This window comes from Callospermophilus lateralis, chromosome 9 (genome assembly GCF_048772815.1).
Source record: "Callospermophilus lateralis isolate mCalLat2 chromosome 9, mCalLat2.hap1, whole genome shotgun sequence".
NCBI lineage: Eukaryota > Metazoa > Chordata > Mammalia > Rodentia > Sciuridae > Callospermophilus > Callospermophilus lateralis.
Window position 1 is genome coordinate 11,478,993 of NC_135313.1, and position 27,967 is coordinate 11,506,959.

The 27,967-nt window shown below is 36.0% G+C and overlaps 1 protein-coding gene across 9 annotated transcripts in view; it reads right to left on the reverse strand.

The window, feature by feature from the left end:
• The window catches only part of Rhbdd1 (rhomboid domain containing 1), a 135,016-nt gene extending 107,883 nt beyond the window's left edge, over positions 1-27,133 (reverse strand). Inside the window, exons 1-5 of one of the 9 annotated variants that reach the window (XM_076865856.2) lie at positions 26,197-26,912; positions 24,784-24,830; positions 21,344-21,440; positions 20,856-20,962; positions 829-1,344 (exon numbers count right to left, since the gene is read on the reverse strand). In XM_076865856.2, coding sequence (XP_076721971.1) covers positions 829-1,261 — 433 coding nt within the window. In that variant the 5' untranslated portion in view covers positions 1,262-1,344; positions 20,856-20,962; positions 21,344-21,440; positions 24,784-24,830; positions 26,197-26,912. Of the gene's footprint in view, positions 1-828; positions 1,345-16,269; positions 16,372-20,855; positions 20,963-21,343; positions 21,441-24,783; positions 26,174-26,196; positions 26,913-27,082 lie in introns of those variants that run through there. The other 8 variants (XM_076865854.2, XM_076865859.2, XM_076865855.2 and 5 more) reach the window with 8 other exon arrangements.
• Between the last annotated feature and the right edge of the window lie 834 nt (positions 27,134-27,967).

A 27,967-nucleotide genomic window follows, 5' to 3' on the forward strand; every position in this document is an offset into this window, starting at 1 on the left:
CTATCTTGGCTCCTAAAACATGGTGTGTGTGCCACGGAAGGGTGTGGTACATTTATTTTAATGAAATTGAGAGGCACATGCATGACAGATCTCCTGGTGGCCTTGGACTGTTAGCAGTCCTTTCTTGCTTGCAGTTCTCGAGAATAACTGGAATGTGCTAAATAAAACATCCTGAGATAAATGGGAAGCTATCAAGATCAGTCCAGGTTCTGTTTTAGTCCCCTACTAGAACAGAATGTCCTTCAAAGCTTTGCCCAGTAACTCATGGCCTTCAGGAATACAACCAAGCCACCTGTGGTATAAGAGGAACACATACAGTCAAGACTCCATCTGCCCTGGGCAGCTTTCTGAGCCTTGCAGAACCAGCTTCTCTTGTCCATTGCTGCCTATCTGTAAGTAATACATTCCTGCATGTAATCTGTTGTATATGGGTGTATTCTGTCTCACCAGACTTAGCCAAGATGGTAACCAGTGCACAGTGAATCTGCTTCACAGGCATACTTATCTTTTTTGAGAACTCCCTATCACAAATATATCTGTGGGTCCTTTTGTGGCCCTACCATTATGGGGCCAGTGCATGTTCCAGCATGACATCTCCTACAAAACCACCTTCCAGCAAGTCCTAGTCCAAATTGACAAAAGAGTAAATGATGCAGCATATGACGGTTGCTGCAAAAATAATGTCCCTCCTGTGCTCCAATCAGCATGCTCTTCACGATGCAGGCCTAGCAACCCTTACCCTCTAAGGAGTCACCAACTAGAGACCTATGCATCCATGTGACCTTCACTGCCTTCATGCCTATTGTCTCAGAAACTTGTCTGCCTTACCTGAGAAACCCACAGCACAGTTTCTTCTGTAGTCAGGCTCATCCATAAGTTCAGCAAAACCAAATTGCAAGAGCAAATACACCACCCCAGTGAGTAGGGAGAATGTACTGATGATATAGGCAAACCATCTACTTCCCAGTCTTCTCTCCAGATTTATTCCTTTCCAGAGCATGGATGCCATATTGAAATACAAATGCCAATCATCAGCATGGTGAAAGGGAGAAAGCAGTAAACGTTGCCAGTCTTTTTGCTGGTAACACTTCTCCACGCTAAGGCAGGAGTTATACAGTGGCTTCATAGGATTCAAGAAGAACCAGATGTTGAGAGCCAAAGTTGCTAGTGTGACAGGTGGAATATTGCTGATCCCAACTTGGATGATTTGAGAAAGGAGCAAAATGAGCCCCATATTAATCCCTCTTGATCTTCGCTGCATGATTATATATCAGGAAAACAGCCCAGTGATGAGGAAATATGGTCAGATTTTAGTAATGTGGGGAGGCATACAGACAGCTGAACCTAAAACATAATACATGTGAAAATCCATCAATTAAGAACAGGTACATGATAAGAAATTCATTTAAACATAAGCTCATGTTAGTTATACCATACTTCCTGTTCTGACAGAAAAATTGTCAGTGTCTTCCCGAGTAACATCCAGGATGCTGGCTGACATATTTCCTTCATTTTGCATTCTACCATAGAAATTGTTATCCCAAATTCCAATGGACTAGTATCCCAAATTCTAACGGACAGGTATGCTTTTCTGACATACATATCATGAGATTATAATGTTTCTTCCTTAAATGGATGGTGTTAGAGAAGATAATGCTAAGTAAAGTTAGCCAATCCCAAAAAAACAAATGCCAAATGTTTTCTCTGATATAAGGAGGCTGACTCATAGTGGGGTAAGAAGGGGGAGCATGGGCAGAATAGATGGATTCTAGATGGGGCAGAGGGGTGGGAGGGAAAGAGAAGGGGCATGGGATTAGCATGCATGGTGGTGGAATGTGATGAACATCATCATCCAAAGTACATGTATGTAGACACAAATTAGTGTCAACATACTTTATATACAACCAGAGATATGAAAAATTGTGCTGTATACATGTAATAAGAATTGTAATGCATTCTGCTGTCATTTATTTTTTTAAAAAAATCAATTAAAAAAATAAAAAAATAAGAAGAAAGAAAAAAACAACTTGTAACCTAATGAAAAGGCTACAAAGATAATGTTACAACTTGTAACCTAATGAAAAGGCTACAAAGATTCTTAGTAGAAATTGCTTACAAAGTAAGCAATTTCTACTAAGAATCCTGGGCCAGGAAGTTTTATCCTTCCCATTTTATTTTATTTTTTATAGAAATACTCAAGATTGGGGCTGGGGTTGTGGCTCAGTGGTAGAATGCTCGCCTAGCACTGGTTAGGCACTAGGTTTGATCCTCAGTGCCACATAAAAATAAATAAATAAAGGCATTGTGTCCAACTACAACTAAAAAAATAATTAAAAAATACTCAAGATGTCAACAAGCAGGTTTTAAGATTCAAGCATACATTATATTCTATCCTGCCAGGTATCAACTTCTTAAATGTTTTATTTTCACTCACAAAAAAAAATCAGTTTTTAAAAGTTATCTACTATATGGCAAATCCTTGAATCAAACAGTACTTATTTTTAAGGAACTTGCTTTCCACTAAGAGGTAAACAAACAACTGCCACACATATTCTAAACACAAGAAAAGAGGGAGCTCAGGGCCCAGATACACAATTCTGCCCAAGGTGGTGACAGGACTACAGTCTTAAAAGGTGAATTGGAGCTAGCAACAGGAGTTCCATGGTTCAACAGACTCTTCCCCACCCTCTGAGCCAGGGCGGCACTGTGAGAAGTTTCAGCTGACAGCTTGAGGACTGGGGCTTGGGGTAGGATACCACATGAACTCTGAGCTTAGACCTCAGGAGGCTTTGCAGGCTTTTTTCTCTTAAATCTCTTTCAAGCATGTGGAGAAGGCTGGGCAAATTGGCTGAATGATGAAAAAAGACATGTTCCAGTCACCTGATGGTCCTGGCCACTGGACACCTAAGCTCCAGAAACAAAGCTGTCTAGCTGACCATAGATGTATAAGTGACTGCAGGAGAGCCCAACCTAATTTGTTGACTCAGAGAACAGTGATATAAATAAGTGGTACTCAGTTTACTTCAGATTTTGGAATGGGCAGGTTTGCTGCAATTACTGCCTAATATAGAATATTTACTTTGGAGAAGGACTGATCTATGTTCCTGAGAAACTAGTAACAAAAGAAGGAGAAATACAGACTAAAGATGCAAGAGATAGATAAAAAGAAACAAAAGGGAAGAGTCTTTCCTCTTAATACAAAGAAAAATAAAGGTCAGATATAGATATAAAATGACAGAATGAGGAACAGGATGTTGAAAAGGTTCTCATTTAGTGATCTGTGCTTTCCTTATGGAGATTTCCTGGCCCCCAACTCCAAGAAACTCATCTGACAACCTCAGGATTCTAACTTAGCACACTGGACAATAAATGGAATTTGGAGTAATAAAGGGAAAGATTCTCTTACTTACTAGTTCTCTGACCTACAACATCACTTAAACTTTCTGAACTTTAATTTCTCCACTTTAGGAATAATACCTCCTCCTCCCAGGATTACTTCAACATACTCTAAACAAAGTGCTAAATAAATTATAGCTATTATTTCTGCTTTTAAAATAATAAGTATACCATTTATGTGAAAATTAGTTCCCTTGCAAATGGTAGAATTCTAATAAAACTCAAAAATGTGGATTCTTATCAGCATCACACCCAAAGTAATGATCCCTGAAAAACTATCGTGTGTGTGCATGTGTATATACACACCCATTACTAGTACAACCAAGTTTCTTTATTACAATGGATTTGTTATTATATTAGCTCTGTAGCATTCTCATAAATTAGAGAAATTTAATGAGTTTTCAACTGAGAAGCTCCTAAATAACTTTGGAGAAATGGGTGTTTTTCATATTGGGACTCAGGTCAACTTTTTATTCTCAGCTACTGAGAATCTGCAATCACTCTAAATAATTTCACCTGTATAATACTCTCTCTCTCTCTCTCTCTCTCTCTCTCTCTCTCTCATTCATTCACACATACACATACACATGTGAAAATATATATATATACATATATGTATATATGAATGTATCATTTATAAAAGGAGTAATGAAAAAAACAGTGCCTTGATCATTAAATAAGCAGCTTACAAAAAATCACAAAATAGCTGAGTAGTGGCATAAGCCTATAATCCCAAAGAATCAGGAAGCTGAGCAGAAGGATCACAAGTTTGAGGCCAGCCCTGGCAGCTTAATGAGACCCCACCTCAAAACACATAAAATTGGCTGGATATGTGGCTCAGTGCTGGAGTGCCCCAGCGTTCAACCTCTACTATAGAAAGAGAGAGAAAGAAATCACAAAATAAACCTTTCAGTATCAGAGCAAACAGAGTCCTATGGGTGCTGGGCTATTTATAACAGACAATCAAAACTAATTATATCTTTGCTTAATAAAAAGCTTCCCTTCCTCCCATACCTAGGGCAGGCATGGAAGCATGTAACTAATCACAGGCTGAGGTGGGCAAATCCCAAGTTCCACGCCAGCATGAAGAACTTAGTGAGGTCTGACTTAAAACAAAAATTTAAAAGGTCTGGGAATGTAGTTCAGTGATTGAGTGCCTCCGGGTTCAATCCCTAGAAACCAGAACCATACACACACACACACACAAAACAAATAAAAATAAAAAATTAATAGATAGTAGATAGATAACTCCTCCTAGATTTCAATCACTAGTAAAGAAAAGCATAAAACAAAGGACGGAACTTCCCCATTCTTCCCAGTGTGCACCCAGGCTCACATTACACTTTCCTTACTTCTGACCACACGGAAGGTCTCCTCTCATATGCATCCCTTCTCACCTCTCATTCCCCCAGGTTGACTGCTCCTGCTCCACTGGACACTTTGCTCTCCTGCAACCTCTCTCTCCTTCCAATCCACCTTTCTCTGTTCACTTGTTCATTTTTTCTCTATCCTCATTCTCCTGCACACACTTATGGACTTTTACACTTGTGGTTTCTATAATTATTTTTATTACATGAGTCCCAATTTTATATTTTTCAGACTTGATTTCTCTGCAGATTTCAGGGACTTAATCTTACAGGAAAAACAGAATTTAAGGTAATGCTATTCTTTCCTAGTGCCCCCGCCTAATTGTGAATTAGCATCCACATATTAGAGAAAACATTTGGCCTTTGGTTTTGTGGGACTGGCTTATTTTGCTTAGTATGATATTTTCCAACTCCAACCATTTACTGGCAAATGCCATAATTTTACTCTTCTTTAAAGCTGAGTAATTAAACAAACAAAAAAATTTTAAGAAAAGAAAATAGAATTTAAGAAACAATATAGTCGGCTTTGATATCTTGGTTTCTGAAAAGTAAATTATCCTTTCCCACAGAATAATGACTCAGCCATTTTTTCTTTTACTCATTTATATAATAAATATTTATCAAGTGCTAAATGCATGCCAGTCCCTGTGTCAGGCACTGGAGGTACAACAAAGAACAAAACACTAAAAATTCTAGCCCCTAAATGACAATTTGTATGTTAAGGAAATTAAACAAACAAACAAACAAACAAACAAAAAACCAAACTGTTAGCAGTAACTCAAAAGATGAATCATATTATGTGTTCTGAATCCTCAGTGAATGCATACTTAATGCAAAAACAGATCTAACCACAGTAAAAGTGATAAAAACATAATATTTTTTAGGCTCCACTTTACAAAGGCCACTAGAGTAGTGAATAAGTAGAACATAAATGTTAAGTAGCAAAGATAAATCAGTCCTATTTCATAACAAGTCAATAAGACAGTTTCCTTTTTGATGATAAATTATTTATCCTGTCACTGGATAATTTAGAGAATCCCACTGGTCAACGTGAAGATTGAATCTGTAACTTGACCTTGTGGGCAAGACAAGCATAGTCCTAGGAACACCATGGAAAACAACATAAAAAGTGAGCATTGGCTACATAATGAATATTGTTAATGTCCTACCTATCAAATTCACAAAAATGTTTTCAGTGCTGTGCTATATGAGAGACCACAAAGGAATAATAAGTGATAGCCACTTGTCTAGGAACTAAAAACCTATACCATCTATATTTGGTTTTGGAAGTGACTTATACATCTAACTTGTATTATAGCTCAAGGATGAGCAGGCTGGTCACCTCACTCCCTGCCTCCCTACACACATCCCCTACCCCAGACTCAATATGTCCCAAAATAGACACTGGAACACACCCTTTCCAACTCTGCTTCTCCTCTTAGTGCCCCATCTCATGACATGGAATCTCCATTTATCAAGTTGTTCATATGCCCTCATCACTCTCCTATCTCTAAATCCCATCCATAAAGTTTTGTTAATTCTCAGGATCAACTGAACACCTGACTCTGAACATTACAGCAACAAGCCATATACTAATCACAAAATGAAGTATCATCCTAGCCATGCTATAGAGAAGAAAACAAACATTTTTCGTATTGTAGACTCTACCCATAAACCACCTATTGGTTATTAGGAAATTGTTGGTAATTGGTTCTATAAAACATTGTAAACTATTTTGCAACATGTAGTTCAGCCTGGTTATACCATTCATTCCAATTCATGGCTGCATACAAAAACATTCAGATACTCCTTGTTTTTTTCCAGAATACTCAGGTTAATCAAAATAATCCCAATTTCTGTTTCTTGTCATCTCTTGGCATGCATACCCAAAACATTAGTCCTATTGGAATAAATGTGAAACAAAGTACAAGAACAGGTGAAGAGTTCATTATGATACGTTAGATTCTTATTTAGCCTAATTTATGTGGTATAATCTTTATATATATATATATATATATATATATATATATATATATATATATATATATAAAATCAGAAAAATTTCCTCTTAATATTCCCTTTTATTGCTTATATCAGAATTATTTCCTTTTAACTGATAAGATGTTTTGACTTGGTTTTAGATGTGTTAGTACAAATACCCAGGACAAATTCTTCATTCTAGTATATCTAATATATGAGATAGAAATTGTTGATTTGATCCAATTCTTCCAAACAGTTTTTAATAAATCTACTTCTTTTTCTAGCTCTAGACTAGTAATTACTCTGATCTAAGCCACAAGCATAATTTGCCTGATTACAACAAATGTTCTAACTGGATTCTCTACTTCTCCTAATACTAGAACATTTACCACCAATGCTAAGTACTCTTGCACAAAACTGAAGTGAACTCCCCTGCAGTGAGCTTTCAATGACTTATCATTACCTTGAGAATAAAGTTCAAACTCTTTATTAAACTATACACTCATGAACACCAGTGCCCTGCCCACTTCTGCTCTCATTTCATGATAGTCTCTGCCTCAGACACTCTACTCCAGCCTCAGGGTGCTCAGAGGTCAAAGGAACTTTTATGATTGCAGCATATATGGCAGAGGGCAAGAAATACCTTATCCAATTTGATTACCATAGTTGCCCAGAGCAACCAAATGATCACCACAAATAAACAGTGACTGGCATATGTTCCATGCTTAAAAAGCACTTCCCAAATGACTCAAAATTATTATTTTTAATGTATCTACATATTATGATAAATGAAACTAATTAATATATGAATACCAATATATTCATATTTAAGTATTTTTTCCTGCAACTTTAACAACCTTTCCCATAGCACTATGCATATTATTCCACTTAGCATTTTTAGTTTCAGGACAGTGTTGTAACATCTATCTCAACTTTACAGAAATAAACCTCTGATTCATTTAAAATGTACTGATAAGTTGCTTTGCTAGAACTATTTGACAAAACAAAATAGCATTTTCATTACATAGTAATACACACTAGACAGCACTGTATCAAGGTTGTGGCAGAGAGAAATTAAAGATTTCTTGAAATATTGATAAGAAAATTAACCATATTTACTTATAATGAGAAATTAAAAATTAAACAGGTACGTAATAAGAAAAACTAAGCAGCTAGAACAAACAAAAGAAACTGAATTCATAACTTGGGAAACCAATGTGTCTCAAGGGGGGAAGAAAGGAATAAAAAGGGAAAAGGAATTAATTATAGTGGTTTTCAATTCTACTTACAAAGCAGAAAATATTTCATCATTATCATTTACCAAGGCAATCCATACCTCAATTTTCAGATTTAAATGTTCAATAAGAATTGAGACTATTAAACTGTAAGAATATATACCATCTATAGATTCTATTCCCAATTTGGTGTCTAATACTAACCAAATTAATTTTACAAGAAAGAAAGAGAACACAGAATCTTAATGAGAATAATCAAATGCTGTTCAAAGACTGAGACTTCTATATAAGTACAAACAAATCTTAAAATTATTCACTTAAATTGTAAGAATTTTTCTGTAAAACTTAAGAAAAGGTGGATCAGATTCTTACATATCTCAGAAAGATCAATGCCATAACTTGAATACTATTTTCAAACCTTTGGAAAATTTAAGTTTCATGTATTTTAAGCATACACTCTAAAAATCATAGGGGGTCTACAATTTTCTGGAAAAGTCAATCTTTGAGGGATTGTTTTTCAAATCTTCAATAAAGTTTTTCTTCAAATTTCAAAAAAAAATTGGGGAAATGTAAGTTTGTTCAAGTCATTTGGCAAGTGCTTATCAAAGGCCTACTATTACTCAGGCTTAGTACTTTTCTGATAATATCTGACTCTCCAGATGCTTAAGCTTTGATTTTTAAAAACAAAGAAAAATACTCCTTTCTTTGTTTTTTTAAAAAGATTGATGTGATTTCTTTATACCTTTATTTTTTTTATTTTTATGTGGTGCTGAGGATGGAACCCAGCGCCTTGCACATGCTAGGCGAGCACTCCACTGCTGAGTCACAGCCTCAGGCCCGATAAATACTCTCTTAAAGTATAAAATCCAGTGGTTCTTAGTACCTTCACAGGTTGTGCAACCATGACACTACTAATTCCAGAACTTTCGTAACCTCAAAAAGAACCTTAAATCCATTAGCAGTCATTCTCCCTCCCATCCCTCAGCCCCTGAAAACTATTAATCTGATTTCTGTCTCCACGGATTTGCCTTTTCTGGACATATCATACAAATGAAATCACACAACATGTATCCTCTTGTGTCTGGCTTCTTTTCCTTAGCATAATGTTTTCAAAGTTCATCCATGCGTACCATAACAAGTATTAGTTAATATTTCATCTTTTTATAGCAATTATTTCATTGCATGGATAGATCATATTTGTTTATCTATTCATCACCTGATTGGCATTTCAGTTGCTTCAATTTTTTGGCTATAATAAATAATGCTCCTACAAACATTAATGTACAATTCTTTATATAAACACATTTTCAGATCTCTTGGGTATATACTTAGAATTGGAAGTGGTGGGTAATGTGGCAACTCAATATTTAACTTTCTAAGGGACAAAGAAATTGTTTTTCAAATTTTTTGTGCCATTTTACTTTCTTTCTGCCTGTGTATAAGGGCTCTGATATCACATATCCTCAACAATACTTGTTTTTAATCCATATTTTTGATTATAGTCATCCTAATAGGTACAGAGTAATATTGACTTGCATTCCCCTAATGGCTAATGATACTAAGTGCTTAAATTTGCATTGCTTCAAATACAATATGAACACAAACAGGTTCACAGACACAGAGATAAGAGTATGTGTGCTCACAGACCTCCCTCCTTTTCTCACACTATGGCACTCTCTCTCTCTCCTTCTCTGTCTCTGTCTGTCTGTCTGATTCCAAGAAACTTTTTAACAAGCTCAAATACTGGAGAAAGCTTTAGAAAGTCAAACCACAAAGAAACTGTCTGGCTAAGCTGCAAAAACTGTAGCATTACCATTCCCCTGTGAAGATAAGTGTTGAAAGGAAATATGAATGCACTTCAATAACATAGCATGGCGTAGGCCAAAGCATTCGACTATGAATGTTTTGTAAAATCATTTTGAAAGAAACAGAGGGTTAATATGTTTTAGTGCTCCAAATAATGCAAAAATGTTATGGAAACAGCAAATATTTAAACTAAACATAAAAACTTACCCTGCTTTTTGAATTGCAAGAATAACAAATTAGTGCTTAACAGCACATTAATTCAGACAAAATACACACAAAATAGTGCACAGTTTTATTCCATTTTAGAATGGTCTGCTTTCTCAAGTAATAAACTAAACTAGAGCTTTTCTTAATTCAGAGGTCTTAGCATTCATGGCTTTCAGAGTTCAAATTAAGAAATTATTTTCTCTATTTGTTAATATAGAACCATTGGATGAGAATTTGTGGTTCAGCAGATTAATAAAATCTTTTGTTCTTCAATAAAACTTAGTATAATTTCATTTTTCCTAAAAGGTATTAACTTCCTTAGGTCCCAAAATATCACAATCATGAAATGCAGAATTTTAAGATATTTTTTAAATAAAAAAATGGTATAGTATAAAATACATTTACATTTAGTGGAAAAAAAAAGAATTCATTAACTGAATACTTGCAAAGAAATCTGTTTTCTCTTTTTAAATGCATAAATGGATTCCAAAAAGCTTTGCTATATACAGTTTCATGAATAACATGCAAATCATACTTTTAAGAATATTTAAATATTAAATATAATAGCAGATGGTATAATTTCACATCATTACACCATGTTCAATTTACCAGAATGCATCACCTACCTAAGTTGCTTAGTAAATAGGGAGTCCTGGGGGTATGGTGTGAAATCTTTGTGAGCTAGCATAATTGTTTGATGACAAGTTACACATAAATGACAATATTTTCTGGCCATCTAAATCTGTTAAGTGGCTTCATGAGATACATTAATGATAAAATCAAAGAGAATCAGAGTAAGACTGTTTTCTTATTTCACATTAAAATTACACATACAAAAATGGATGAAAACTGACTTCATGAATTAAAAATGAAAACTGGAATCAAATTATATAAAGGTAATGGGAATCTAGTCTTTATGAATATTGTGACACTTTCAGTAATTACATTCCAGTATCTAATCATAGAAATATCTACAAGTTGAACTCTGTTCCACAAGAAATCGGGAATTAAGAGCCTTTTCTTCTTTTGAAGGCTGCTAAGACCTTTATTACAATGTATCTCCAAATTCATATACTTCATCATTATAACCACATTAAGTAACTCTCACCCAGCTTGACATACCCATTATACTATCACTCTAATGCCAATGGCTAAATATGAAGTGATATTAAGTGAGCAGGCTGATGTTTTTAAGATGCAATAGTTCTTCTTTTTTCCTTCATGAACCATCTTCCAAAGTGAATACAAATACAAAATTTTCTATTCCTTAGTGAGCAAAGTCCAATTGTCTTTCATAAGACCCTGCCTTATGTATCAATACCACTCATGTGGAAGGCATATACAGAAACTCCAGGGAGTAAAATTTGGGACAACTGAATGGACATAAGAATAATGTTTCAAGTAACTATTAAGAACCACATGTGTTAGGGCTGGGGTTGTGGTTCAGCAGTAGCGTGCGAGGCCCTGGGTTCGTGGTTCAGCAGTAGCGTGCGAGGCCCTGGGTTCGATCCTCAGAACCACATATAAATAAATATATTGTCCAATTATAACTAAAAAAATAATTATTAAAAAAAAGAACCACATGTGTTAAATAGCAACAGACCCTACCAAAAGTCAGGCCTTTAGTACCTTACATTCTTTTCTAATCTACGTAACATAATGCCTAACTCAATTTGCTTAAAATCTAATTTCATCATCTTACCTTTCCCCTGAAATCCATCAAATGGCTTTCTATTCTTCATCACCAAAGGACTCAATATAGCATCATGGTTAACAGAATGGATTCTGGAACTAAATGGCCCAGATTCAAATCCTGGTTTAATTGCTTAGAAGTTAATATATATATATACACATATTTAGAATATAATATATATATAATACATATATATATATTTTTAAGTAAGTTCTTAGCCTATTCCTGAGTTTCTTTATTCAAAAAACAGACACTAAACAATAAGTCTTGCATCATATATCTAATGATTAATATATGTAAAAATACCTAGAACAATGCCTGAAACATAATAAAAACTATATAAGTATCAGTTGATATTAAATTTTACCATTGTCTTGATCAATTTCAAGCTCTTCAACCCAGGAATTGAAAGGTCTTATAACAGTCAACCTCCTCTCCAATAACAAATATTTATGTATTAGTTTAAAAATAATTATGTATAATTTGCTTCATTTCACTTAATTATCACGATCCTGTGAAGACAACAATACACTTTATGTACTAGCCAGTCCACCCAGCACTTCCCAAGAAAGTCATCTAACTGTCCTGCTACGGGCTCCTGAAGCATGCCCTACAGAGCTGCCAAATGAGAAGCAACTCAACAGAGTTCTACTTTGAGACTTTGTGGGGGTGTTGAAATGTCAGATCTCAGCTTTCGCTGTCCAAGGTGCTTAATAAGCAAGGCCATCTCCACAGATGGGCAATCATAGAGGCTCTCCAACCACCAGAGGTCACCAATGTGAATTTCATACACATCCCACTGTTTATATTTTAAGCTTATCTTTCGTATTTACCACTCTATAAGTCTCAATTTAGTGAAAATCTCACTGGTTCTACTGTGAAACAATGAGACATAAATTCCATGTTTTTTATAGAGATAAGAAACTAAGATGACAATACCCATAAACTGGACTATTAGAACCCAGCTCTCCCTATCTGACTGTGTTGCTCACCTGTCAAGCCCTTCAACTCTGCCTCCCACAACTGCAACTGCAACTGCTACTATGTCTGTGAAAGAGCCCGGCCCTCCCATCACTCAAGAAATTCCACATTCTGTACTTCTACCGCATGTAACAAATGCCTCAAATGCCTGTATGTGGTTATGTAAAAATCTTTTTAAATTCTAGGCTATGATCTACAGGGAGACTGGGAAACATAGTTTAATATTCTATTTCACATCCAATATTTTTTTATTAAGTCATTAGACTAGAAACTCTTTCTTTCACATAACTGCTTCTTGGAGGATAAGATAAAGTTTGAGAGAATTTTTTTCAATTTTAAGAAGGACTAAAATAGTTATTTCATTTTAGTTCAACTTTTATTTATAATAAAGTAGGAAATTTAATTAGAACTTCATGAACAAGAAAAAAAGTGGTCAAAAGTGTGAAGATTTTGATGCTTACCATTTAAAAGCAAAAGGCTTCCTTTTATGGAAAATTAGATCTTACCAAAAGAGATAAAGAGATGTATCCTTTGGCTACTATAACACAGAACACAGAGTAGATGGTATAAACAATAGAAGTTTACTTCTCACAGTTCTGGAAGCTGGAAATCTGAGATCAGTGTACCAGGATGGTCAAGTTCTGGTGAGAGACCTCTAACAGGGTGCAGATTGCAATCTTTTTCCTTGTATCCTCATATAAGGCAAGAGAACTCTCGAAGGTCCCTTTTATAAGAGCACTAACTCCAACTGTGAGGACTCTGCCTTTGTGAACTAATTACCTCCCATATATTTCACCTCCTAAAACTGTCACATGGGGTATTCTGGAGTCACCACAATTTCTGGATTCAAATCCTGAATTTAAATTGAACGTCAGCATTTTCATAAAATTTATTTTTGTAAACACAAAACTACTGAGGCAAAATTATGACGGTATCTGGGGAAAAAGAAGTTTAAATGTGGGAAGGTAGTTGCCATAGAAATGCATGCCCAAGCTGAAAAAGAAAGTGTCAAGACTGAATAAGTCAGTCCTATGCAATGAATTCAACAAAATCATTAAGATTGATTTGAAGTGTTCATGGAAAGGTGAGGTCAATTTTATCTGAGAAGGAATATGGCAGAGCATGGCAGAGCACAAAGAATACCAGGTTAAACAGAAGAGTTTAGCCTTTTCCCTGTCATTGCCACTGAAGAGGAGAATAAAGGCATACAGAAATAAAAGATAAAAGAAGAAAACAAAAAATAGCACCACCAGCCACCTCAAAAAACAAACAAGCAAACAAAAAAACTGCTTTTCTATTATACTGAGGACCAGCTGCTGAAGGAAAAAAAAAAAAAAAAAAAGCCCAAAGGAAATATGTTTTGGTTTCAGGTAACAGGAGAAAACTCAGGAAAGGAACTGCAAGTTCAGGAAATGCTCTGAACTAGTTTCAACAACAAAACAATAACAGCAACAAAAACAAAAGGTGCATGTATCAGTTTAAAGTCAGCTTGAATTATATAAAGGTAATAAAATTAAGAGTCACAGCTAGTTTATTCAAAGAGACTAACAATGAAAAGTGAAAGACTTCTATAAAAGGAAAAAGGAAAAAGTGAGGTCTTAGTAGTGTGGGACTGCCTGTGTAGTCCCCAGCAATGCAGACTTTACACAAAAAAGCAAACCAATAAAAAAGAACTGGAATGACTGTTCATCAGGGAAGTAACACTTCTACCTCTGCTTTTATCAACTGCACCAGTCCTGCTCATCCTGGTTTAGCTCCTAACTTTGTGGCTCTAGATCAGGCTACAGCCCCACCACTTGGAATGTACACAATCTCATCTGATATCCAAGATCAACATCCTGAACAACCTGTTTCTTTAGACAAAGGTAAACATCAAGTTGCTTTGCAGCACACAAAAAACTCAGAAAGCATAAGTCTAGTAGCTATTGTTTTAATAACTGAAAAAGAAATACATATTTTGCTACAGATATTTATTCTAATATACAGATCAAAAAGAAAAGTCAGAACACTCACTAAAGTTATACATACAGACATCACCAGTTAATCTTTGGTAATGTTGCTCTCAAATGTCACATTTATAATCACCCCATTTAATATTCTAAACTTCATGAAGCATGTATTATTTATTGATGAGCAAGATTGTAACCCAAACAATCTGGTTCCAGAGTCTCTGTTCTTACAATGAAACTGTTGACTCTCAAGTTAGTCCAACACTTAAAGTAATAAATCTTTTTTGATTTTCAGTTCAGCATTTTTTCTTGTTTGGAGGACAAGCTCTTTCTGTGTCAGAGCTCAGATTAGATATTATCTTACTGCCATTTAATGAGAGATATGACACTTTAATCACACAAAAAATAAGGATGTAATCTCAGTATGAAGAATATAGTCTTTTCCAAGAAAGGCAGCTGGTACTTCCATTAAACATGCCCATATATGTGTATTTAGAAAATATTTCAATATAGGAAATCTCATTGCATAAAGCTTTGACTCCACATCAGCTGCAATTGTTTTCTTAATACAAATCAATTTATACATCTATATTTAGGAGAATAAAACAAAATATTGTTGTTCAAACACCCAATTATTTTTTGGTAACTATGATTAGTTAAAGCTACACTAAAAAAATAAAAACAAAAAGTTTTTTAAATTCTAATTATTTTTCTCATAGAAACAAATGGAGAAGTTGGAGAACAAAAGTCCCTTTGGCTTCTCAGAGGACCCCATCAGGGCCACACATCTGGCTGGCTAGGACTCTGAAAGGAAGGTTTAGGGTCATAAAGTATCCCCTACTTTGCATTCCTTCACCCCCTGGCCTAACTGTGCAAAGCAAAGTTTCATCTGAAAGGGAAGTCACAGAGAAACACAAACTGCTTTCACCTAAGATTTACTGGTATTAAGAATCACTATCCTAACTTTTACCTCTGTGTTTTGTCAAATCGCCAAAAGCTACACAGATCACTCAGCCTCTGAAGAATGGCTTCTGCAGAAATGCAACTTGATATCAGAGGCCTTGACATAGGTGCCACCAAAGAAACCATCTTTGTATTGTTATAAAACACCATTCAGACTTACTGTTCCTTGTGTAAAATCCTATCAAACCTAGAAAAAGCTTAATTTCCCCTGTTAAACTTGCTTTCTTCTGCTGAGAGCTATGCAGCCCTCTGGGTGTGTTGTTATCATTTTCCTTTACTATAGTCCTGTGTCTTATGGCATCACTTTTTGGAAATGTGCAAGTAATATACACATATGTGTCAATACAGAAAAAATTCAGTCAATTCAGAGAAGAGATGGTAAAGAAGTTTCCTCACCTGAACCAGGTATAGAAAGATATAAGTAGATAAGAGAAGAAAAGAAGTTTTAAAGAGAGAAAATAGCATGTATGTGCTTTAGCACAGAGAAATGAAATACAGCCATATAGGGCTAACTTCCAGTCTGAGTTCTGACATGGAAAGAGCTTGTCCTCCAAACTAGATAAAAAGGTGAACAGAGAATCAAATAACATTTTGTTTATTAGATTTGTCAGACAATTGAGGATTAAGTCAGTCTACCCCTCTGAAATCTGGAGAGTGGCTGATATAGAGAATCATAGTCAAGATCAATTTACCTAGAACTGAAGATACTGGAGGAAGTAATTGGTGGGAACACATAAATCGTAATTTTGATGAATTGTTGGAGTCCAAGTGTAGACCAGCTTAAGAATTAACAACTAGAGAAATAAAAGCAGTAAATCTCATCAATCTTATTATAATGCAAGTTCTGAAATGAGCAAATATATTCAAATGCAACTAATATGTAAGGCGATAATTTGGGCATAATATAAATTTCACACATATAAATATGTAACATAAACATACATTATAAATATACAAGTATGCAATTATATAAATATATAACAAATAATATAAATTTCATATTTAATACATGCAGAAAACTGCACCTACCTGAAGCAAATTACATAGAAATTCAAGAAAATTACAATTTTATATTCCTCAAACATCTTCCAGCTACCTCAGTTCAGAGAATACATTATGAGTTATACTGATACACATTTGCAGCTACAACTTGCCATCCAACATCAGATGACCCTCCTTCCACCGCTTGGCAATAATTCACAAACTGCAATTCTTTTGATAACCACTTCTAAAAGCAACAGTCAAGACATTTTGAAGTTGAACTGCCATACTTACTATGGTGCTTATGTATTTCTTAACCATTTAACATGAGTCAAACTGTGCTATCATGTAATTAGGTTCTCACCTTTTTGTTTGTTTGTTGTTTTTTTTTTCAATATGCCACTGGCAAAGTTTTTGAGTGCTGGACTCCTGACAACATCTGTTCAGAAACTCTAGGGGTTTTATTACCATATTTTGCCTAATGATAATTTTCAGGAATATAAACGTCGTATTTGAGAAGAGCTAACTATACAGTAAGCACAAGTTAGTGGGAGGGGAAGTCCAACACCTAGAACTGTGGGCTGTTAGCCATTATTTTCCCACTTCTACTCCACATCCCATTCTTACATGCCATCTTGTTCTGTAACCAAACTCACCAAAGGTAAAGGTTCTCATCACCCAAGTATGCTCTTAGCTTTCTTGGACAAATTAGAGTAAGAGGGAATAAATTTCTCAACCGTCAAACACACCCCTACTTTCTCCTTTATGGCTTCTCTATCAAAAGTTGTTCTACCTTCCATCATATACACTTTTAAAACAAGACTCATTTAATTTTGACATTTGTTTACTGGACTGTACATTCTAAATGTGCCAACATTTCATTTCTGATTATAGTTATTCAAGGACACAGACAATATTTGTGTTTAGCCAGATGGTTTTAGTAAGAGAAATAAGTATAATACTCGGTTCAAGGATATAACCCTAACTACCAATTTCAACAAAGAAATAATAGAAGAATAAAAATAAGAACCTCAGATCAGATGCTCTGACAACACATGCAGCTCAATGAACAAACTGCATTTACATTCATTGTGCATGTTTCACTTCCAAACAGCATACAAGGTCAAACTACTGTCAGTTACAATAAGCTTCTAAACTTCTGGTCAATTACCTGGTTAATAACAAAAGACAGGGCTATGACATCATTACAGTTATAATTAATTTACAGAGCTCAGCCTCCTGTTAATCAAATACATCTTTAAAAGCATTTAATTATTTTTCGCCTAGAAAACAACATTTAGTTTGTTCAATGAAAAGCACTCTTGCTGAATTCAGCATGAAAGCTGTCAGCCTGCTCTAAGACATAAAGGACAAAAGGCTTCACAGTGCACGCTGCTGTACTATAGGGGCTACTGCCACATTCACAACAAACAGAGGTACAAGATGATGGGTAATACAACACATTCTAACAGTTTCTGAACATAAAGAAGTTGTCAGGGAACTGGGGGTAAATAGATAGGCTCTGGGAAAAGAAATGTCCCAATGCCTTTTGTCAAAATTATATACAAGGCTACGATATTAATGTATGCAGTATTGAACAGTATAATTAAGGGCATGGCCCTTGTTAAAGCTTAAAACAAACTAGCCATGTGACCTTAGGACAGTTAACTGCAGTTTCTACCCTATAAGAAGAGAAAAGACAGGGTCATTTGGTATTAAATGAAATTTCATAAATATAACCATAAATTGGATAATGATAGTGTTTTATGCATTTAAACAAATAAAACTGAAGATAAAAAGTTTTCAAGTTTTGAAGCATTTTTTACAAGAGTACCAATTATTTTCTAAGACTTTCTATAATCCTATATTTCTAAACTTGAGCGATTCAGTTATACATTTACATTTAAAACCATAAAATAGAGTACGTGCAAGAAACATGAAAGAAAAAGGTTTTAATTAAAATAAATTTTATAATAAAATCTCAAATAAGAGTTTCTATCAAGATTATCTGATGATTTGAGAATTTAATGAGCCTCCATTGTTTTGAGATTTTAAAAAAATCTCAATATGTCAGCTGGCATAATTTTTACTTTCCCTCCTTTTAAGTGTTATAGTCTTAACAGAAATTATCAAACTACATTTACACATAAAAAGTGACTGAAAAAAATGAAACTACTAGATTTGGTATATAATTCTGAATTTTGCTCCACAGCTAGGTGAATTAGTGCCAAGTCCAATTCTGACCCATCACCACTTATGATTTCCAATATCAATCATAAGCCAGTTCCTTCTCTTTTAGACCACAAGTTTTAGTGTAATGAGAGCTCATTAAAGTTCTCCCAACTGACAGCCCTTCAGACCAAGGTTTTTAAACTAGGAGTCACATGGGGAGCCACAATGCCAGTATCCCATGATCACTCTCTTCAAGAAGATTTAAGGAATTCTATCTTCATGTTTGCTCCACATAATATTTCTTTGTCTACCTAAAGTCCATGAAAAGCAATAGACATTGACGACACCACCACCACCACCATCCCTCATTTAATCCCTGTGTAAGAACTGTTTTTGAATTATTTATGTGACTGAAATCTCTGCACAAGAACTAGTCAAGAAGTGGGGAGAGCATGTCAGACTTCAAAGACGTGTTATGTTCCCAAAACACATAGGACATCCACAAATCACTAGGTGATAGGGGACAGGTTAGGAATTTTTGCCTGCCTAATATCAATACCCTATTCTTCCAGTAATGGGAATCCATTCCCCACCTCTATTAAATATGGTCTTGAAGGAGAAGAGGGGACTGTCAATAAAAGGTGACCTTTCCTATATTGATTCAAAAGTGACAATGAATAAACAACTCTCTGGAATTAGAACTAGTATAGAGAAACTAGGACCAACAATTTTGGAGCTGATACTCAGAACATTAACTTGAAGAGCCTTCCAGACCTACATAATCTACTCAAACCTTGAGAGGTCACCTAGCTGCTTATGTTTACCAAGCGGGTAGAGTCTGGATTTTCTGTTGATTCTCTGAGCTGATCCACACAACTCCAATAATTTGTTGTTGTAACTAAACTATTTGGTAACTCAGATAACCTGGTTTCTACTGTTTATAAATGAAGAACCCCACCCAGAATAATGGCATTTGCAAAGGGCTAATAAACAGATCCTAGTTTAAGCACCACCAACTCCCATTTCTACTGAGTACAACACTAAAGCCCATAGAAAAAACAAAATGCAGAAGTTATACAGGCTGTATCTCAACATACTATTCCTAAAGAAAGCAATAATACACAGAACTAATGATGTGAGCATGAGAGCAATTTCTGCACAAATTAGACAAAGTCCTCTCAGTCAAATAGGTGGTGTGTAAACCTGGACACTGGATGAGGAATGATGCCTCAAAAGGAAAACCAGACAATCTAAAATTTGTCTTCTATTTATACAAAGTTGATATTTTTAAAGAATACTTTTAATTATTGAATTGATTTTCCCAATACTGTATCTCCTGCCTTTGTTCATCATTCAAAAGAAGTCTAAAATGTTATCACTCAATAAAAGGTTCTGCCTAGAACTTCAGAACAATCAAATCATACAGATCCATCAGCCCCTACTCCTGAATACAAAGCTTCTTCAATCTTTTCAATATCATGACCTTCAGGAAGAAACATGAAAAGGTACTACATGGTTTTCTACAAAGAGATTTACTCCTTCACTTTTTTACTATCATACAATTCTTTAACAAATACATATCATCACATTTCTCCAAACATGAACCCAGAAAAGAAAACCAATAAATGTAAAACTATAGCAATAAGCACATGATTTTGTATCTCTCCATCTATATCCCTTCATTTAACAACTATTTGAACATCTGCCTATAGAGACAAGGGCTGTTCTTTTAGGAAACCACAGCTTAGAGAGAGAAGCAAAGATACAAACAGCAACATTATCATATGATGAAGAATTAAATTAAGAGCATGATCTCCAGGACATATAAAGAATTCAACAAACTTAACACCAAAAAAATAAATAACCCAATCAATAAATGAGCTAAGGAACTGAACAGACACTTCACAGAAGATATATAACAGATCAACAAACATGAAAAATGTTCATCATCTCTAGCAATTAGAGAAATGCAAATCAAAATTATCCTAAGATTTCATCTCACTCCAGTCAGAATGGCAATTATCAAGAATACAAGCAATCATAAGTGTTGGTGAGGATGTGTGGGAAAAGGTACACTCATACATTGCAAATTGGTACAACCACTATGGAAGCAGTATGGAGATACCTTAGAAAACTTGAGGGCTGGGGATGTGGCTCAAGCGCGCTCGCCTGGAATGTGTGCGGCCCGGGTTCGATCCTCAGCACCACATGCAAACAAAGATGTTGTGTCCACTGAAAACGAAAAAATAAATATTAAAAAATTCTCCCTCCCCCTCCCTCCCTCTCTCTCTCTCTCTCTCTCTCAAAAAAAAAAAAAAAATATTTAAAAAAAAGAAAACTTGAAATGGAACCACCATTTGACCCAACTATCTCACTCCTTGATTTATATCCAAAGGACTTAAAATCAACATAGTACACTGACCCAGCCACATCAATGTTTATAGCAGCTCAATTCACAATAGTTAAACTATGGAACCAACCTAGATGCCCTTCAACAGATGAATGAATAAAGAAAAAGTGGTACATATTCATAATGAAATATTACTCAGCCTTAAAGAAGGAAATTATGGCATTTGCAGTTAAATGAATGGAACTAGAGAATATCACACTAACCGAAATAAGCCAATCCCAAAAAACCAAACGCTGAATGTTTTCTCTGATAAGCAGATGCTGATCCATAGTGGGGCAGGGACAGAAAAGAATGAAGCAACTGTGGTTTATGTAGCGGGGAGGGAGAAATGGGGTGGGATTGTGAGGATGGGAAAGGCAGCAGAATGAGACAGATATCTTACCCTATACACATGTATGATTACACTACTAGAGTGACTCTGCACCATGTACAGCCAGAGGAATGAGAAATTGTGCTCCATTTTTGTACAATATGTCAAAATGCATCCTACTGATATGTATAACTAATTAGAACAAATAAAAAATGGCAACAACAAAAAAACTTTATGTAAACCAGGTATGGGGGCACATTCCTGTAATTCCAGTGGTTAAGGAGGCTGAGGCAGGAGGACTGCAAGTTCAAGGCCAGCCACAGCAGCAACTGAGCAAGGCCCTAAACAACTTAGCAAGACCCTGTCTCCAAAAAAAAAAAAAAATTACAAGAGCTGGAGATATTGTTCAGTGGCAAAGTGCCCCTGGGTTCAGTTCCCAGTACTAAAAATAACAATACCCCCTCCCCCAAAAAAAGTATGTAAAGGTGCATGGAGTGTTCAGAAAACAATAAAAATAAGTTTCAAAAGTTTTATATATGACATAAGGAAGCGAGAAAAGGAAATACTAGATATTATCATATGGGCAATGAGGAAGAGGATGAAATGACTCTTGAAAACCCATCACGAAAAACAGTAATGAAAATGAAAATTTTCTTTCTTTCATGAAAATGAAAGAATTTCTTTTTCAGTTATTATGTGGTACATAGTAATTTTGAAAACTAAAAGGTTCTCTATTAACACAAAATTAACATTCCTCGAAAGAAAAAAAATCCTTTAATATACTGGTAGGAAGGAAGAGTAATATGGACAAGATGCCACAACATTTGTAAATTTGTTCAAATTTAGAATCACAACTGATTCATTATAACAAACAACATTATAATAATTGCTGGTACTAGTAACATTAAAAGGGTGACAAAATTTCTTTCATAGTTGCCTATGAGACTTTTTCTCCCAAGGGAAAAAACCCAAATTATACATAGCTGCCAAAACACACACTCCTATTTATTATTTATATAAACTTGAAGGCACAGTATTATGTATATAAATTTCATTCATTACTATCCTGATGCTGTGGCTTTGGATTAAAAATGCATAAGCAAGTTAGCACAATGAAGAAATAGCTGTTGGTGTAATGACAACATTCCTGGAACTAAAACCACAAAAACTAGGGTCAAATACACATATTGTCAGTTACTAGTAGGTGGCCATAGACAAATTATGTAATCAATCGTTCTGAGCTTTTGTTTTTCTATCCCGATGAGAAAAATTCCACTTACTTCCTAGAGTCATTGTGAAGAATAAATGAAATAGCGTATTACATGAAAGTACACTACTAAATTTTGTGTTTCATCTTCCTTTCCTCTCCATAAAGTAATGAGCCTTTCCCCCAGTGGAACTAGACTTTATTGCTTTGTAATTATGATGTGCATGTAACAATGTCCAAGAAACTAGATGGTAAATAACACCAACACGCAAACCTGAATGCATACACTGTTAGCTGGCTATTATCTAGATCCCAAAGGACTCTTGCACACTATCTATTGCATCCCAGAAATAGGATACATATTCTTTTCTGAATACAGCCAAAATTATCCATCATGATGCTACACAGAGCAGCTGGCTGATTGAAAGTGACTCCCCCTCCCCCATACTCCAGCTGTCACCAGGAAACCCTCCCCAACCTGTGAAAAAAAGACAATGTACTATTACTATTACCACTATTAATAACAATCTAACACTTAGCATCTGAAATTATTTTTCTTATGAAAGCTCATTATTAACCATAAAAAAACACTTGATCATATAAATGCAGGACAGCTGCCTTTACAACAAAATATGGTAGCTAGTAAACACAAATAATACTGTATATTTTCTTTGACTCCCCTCTTTTCCCTGAGTCATTTGTAATGCTAAACGGCAGTTGCTTAAAATACTAAATAGCTTTTAATAGTGATACAGCTGTCACAACTTGAGATTCTTTTTTTTAAAAAATCTTGATTTCTCAAAAATATGCACAGAATCCCATGGTTGTAAAATATGGGTCAAATCAAAAGCTACATTGGGGGGAAAAAAACTACTCACAATGCTGAAGGAGAAGCTATACATTAGCTGACACTGCTGAAAACTGGGAACTGTCATCAATGCAAGTTTGTGAATCCCATTCACCAGAATTCTTAATGTCATTAATTTTTAGGTATAGTTCATGTCCTGAGATTTTTCTATCCCTCCAGTAGTTTCCTGCCTAGTTCTTGAGAATACTAGCTTCCCTGGATATTCCTCTAAAGGTGGGTACCCAGAATCAAGAGCTCTTTACCTCACTGATCTCAAAGCCTCTAATTTTCTAAACTTTTCGGGTCAGGCATTGTTCTCTGTTTAGAGGACATAACTACAGCATTAAAGGAAATAAATCTTTTTAAGTAAGTCTATTTTAATATTTTTTAAAATAATTTTTACATATACATGCACATACTTAACCTCCTGTAAATATATTATTGTTTTGTGCTTAACCCCACCTCCATATTACAATGATATAAATTATTTATTTTTACATTTGTTCCCCATCTCCATGTTACAATACACTATCAAGTAAATTAAATTACAAGCTAGATTCATTCTCAAGTATTTTCCATGCCCATATATACCTAACAATATATAGAAATATAAAACGTGTATTTTATTACTTCTTAAAAATATGACCAATGTGATTCTGCAACCTGTACACTCAAAAAAAATGAGAAATTATACCCCATCTGATTCAAATGTATAATGTGTCAAGATCATTGTACTGTCATGTGTAACTAATTAAAACAAATTTAAAAATTAAAATTTTTTAAAAAATAATTAAAGCTATTGAAATTCATCAAAAAAAATGGAACACAAACTGTTTCAGTTGCTATTCCTAAGCATCCATATTGAAAAATATTAATTCTTTCAGGACTAACAGCATTTCCTTATGTTTTGGTGTATTTTTTCAATGAGGTGTCATCTTCTGTAACAGAAATATTCCCCTATTATACTTTACTATTACCACTGAAATCAGCGATAGAAGAATCACTAAAGATACTAAAATATTAACCATGCATTGACCTTCAGTATACACCAAGACAATTTCTACAAGTTGCTGTTATGATAAAAATGAAGATTTTTTTCAACCTCAATTAGAGTTTTAACTTCCTCCAAGTGTTTCTTTTTCATGATTATATGAAGGTTTTGACTCTACTTCAGCATCTTATTACTTAAAAAGTAGTGCACTTAGGTTAAAAAAAATACTTCATATATAAGAATATTAAAAAATGAATGAACTAAGGTTAGATTTGAGGCAATAAATACCTTTTTTTCGTCTGTCCAAAAGGAAACACGCCTGAGCCTGTATATTACTAACAAATAGTAGACATGTTTTACATATTATTTCATTTAATTCAATGGGATGAATAGGTACCCTATGACTTCTATTTTATAGAATAAAAAAGTAATGCTGGAATGATGTCAATTTGTCTTAATAGATACAATCAGTACATAGTAGGGGCAGGATTCAAAGCACGGTTTGTGTGACCCCAAACCACTGCTACACATTTGCCTCTCTCATATGGAGAATAAGAAATTATCTGGGGCCTTTGAAAAACAAATGTTTCATGATGGGGTAGTATCAATTTGTGGACAGGAGAGTCAACAAAATTACTTAAGAATCTGATATCCAAAGTGACATGTTTATCTGAAAACTCTCACCCACAATACACAGTGTTCTCTAATCAAAGCATTGTATTGCATAGGCCATGGTTTGACACTGAACCTTCTCAATGCTGCAATGAGCTAAGGCTTTAGGGCAGTAGCTTCAGATACCAAATATTTCTTTTTCTGGCGACTTGAAAAAGGAAAGGAATAGGTATAAGAAAACATTGCATCTGACAATCTGAAAAAAAAAAACAAAAAAAAACCAGCAGGATGAAGGTACATCTAGCTTAACTCCTGTGATCCTTCCACAAAATGCAAGTATGGAAAGTAGATATAGATATGAGGCCTATTTGCTATAGGGGAGCTGTATGACATACAGGAACAAAAGACAAGGACAGATTTTCATTAGTCTTGGTTTTTTGTTTTGTTTTGTCTTATACTAATCACTACTCTATAATGCTTTTCAACTCTAAAGGAAGTATTTACCTCTAGTCTCTTCCAAGTTTTGGGTCAAAAGAACATAACTAACTGCAACTAAGTCCATGAAACCAGAAATACCAAAACATTAAAACACATTGCAACATAATTACTGATTCTACAACAATACAACCTTAATAGCATTAGTATTAGAACTGCTCTTTTAATACCCTGCATCCAACAATCTTGACTACTTACAATTTAACAGAATAAATACCCTCTAAACCCTGCTTACATTCCTCTAATGCACAATTCTTATTTAACCCAACAAAGAATCCTTCCAACACAATTCTCATACTAATTTCAGGTAGTCCTAACGTAATAACAATATCTCACCTTTGGTGAGAATTTTATGAATTGGGGATAAATGCTTTTGTTCGTTTTCACATGGCCCATGAAGTGACATTTAAGTGACTTGTCCAAGATTCTATATCTAGGTTACACTTGAACTTAATTCAAATCCCCCTGTGACTCCACAATGGGCGTTATCACTAATGTCATTCTGAAACCTTAGCGCCAGATGCACTGGGAATCAAATGGAAGGCTTGCTAAAATAATCTCTAATTTGGGATAAGACGCCAAAATTTGCATTACCAACAAGTTCCCAGGTGATGCTGATGGAACAACATAGGAACCAATGCATCCCTATACTTTGAAAGATCACTTTTGTTTTCCCAAGTCCAGACCAGCAGCAAGTCAGAAGCCTTTAATGTTTTATTAGAAAAGCGGAAGGGGTCGGAGAGACACACTAGAGCTTTCAAAGCTTTTTTAAATGCAATTTCAAAGAGAAAAAAAAAATTTAGTGCCACTGAACTACAGCAAGAGACCAACGCAGCTCAACAACGGAATCATAACTATGCAACAATTCACTTTGATAATAAGCTAAGTTTTCAAGAGTTTATGCTCAGTTTGGAAAAAACATAAGCATGTGATGATCCACTTTTGGAAAATGTATCCAAAGGTTTTTTAAGGGCTGAGCAGAAGAGGGTTAAATCCGCTTAGGTGGATTTCCCTTCTCCTAAGTTAAATATCACATCTGAAGTTAGGATTCGATTTGCCACAACTTGTTTAGAGGGACAGGTTACTGCCCTGTGCTGACGCAACGTGGCCGTAATCGTCCTATTTTCAAAAAGAATCTTGCAGAACTCCGTTAGACCCAACCCCAACCTGAGCGTCTCGGAACTTCATCCCGGGTGAGGTCGGCCTCCACCACAGAGAGGGCAACGACCAAGAGACCCGGGGTACAGTCGCGGAAAGAAAATCCGACCCGCCCTCAGACCTGGGGGCAAGCGCGCAGGAGCCAGAGGCGGCGCCTCCAACCATGCCCCGCGCCAGCCCCCTCCCCCGGGGAGGCGCCGACCGCCGCCCCGCAACCCCCGCCCAGCCGCCAGCGCCCGCGGCCCAGGGAAAACGGGAGAGAAGCAGCGCAGAAGCGCAGAACCAGCTACGCGAGAGGGGCCAAACAGACGTAGAAACTCACGCTCTATGGCCCGCCTGCGTCCACACGTCTTCGCACGCACGAGCGTCATCACGCACGGACGCCGATCCCAGACGCTCCTTCTTCTCCGGCTATAGAGGGAGCCTCAGCAGCCTCGCGACGGGGCCCGGGTTGGGGAAGAGAGCCGTAAAGCGCGTAGCCAGGCCGCGGCGCATGCCCAGTTGTGCGTGTCTGGCCGGTGGTCCCCGCGTGATGGAGGCCGCGGGGTCGCCGCGGGGAAGGACCGCTGCAGAGCGCAGTAGGCCAAGCTTGTTCTTTCTACTCATCCGCAGGATCCGTGAGAAACTTGCGGAATAACACTCCTTATTGTCATAAATAGCTAAGAGCCGTCTGCCACGCGCAAAGAAAGCAAAGGAGCGGGTGCTTTCGAGGGACTCGTTGTGGGGAGAAGGGCGAGTTACTGGCGCCCTGGCTCCTTCGGGGCGGAGAAACTGCCTGCTAGGGTCCGGTGGTGCTGTAGGCCCCTGAGCAACTGCAGGAAGGCCGCTACTGCCTGCGAATGGTTGATGGGACAGGCAAACTCCTACTTCCAAAAGCTCTCCCCAGACGGCTTGAGAGCCGCTTATCTCAGCATTAGAAAGTAGGCCATGGGAACAAAGTCGGGGTGTACATTGCACTCCCTAAAACTCAGCTCGGAGGCTGCACTGCCGAGTCTGTTTGCCTTAATAAGGACTTCAGGGGTTAGGTATTTGAGGTCCACGTGTCATTTGTTCACTTGTTGGAATCAGACTAAGTTAAATGTTATAATGCTGTATTTATTTCATAGGAGAAAACTATCTTTTGGCATAAGATCTTCTAAAACTAGGGGAAAGATGCACTTTTTCCAACAAAGCAACCTAAAACAGGTGGTTTTATGCTGCTTTTTAG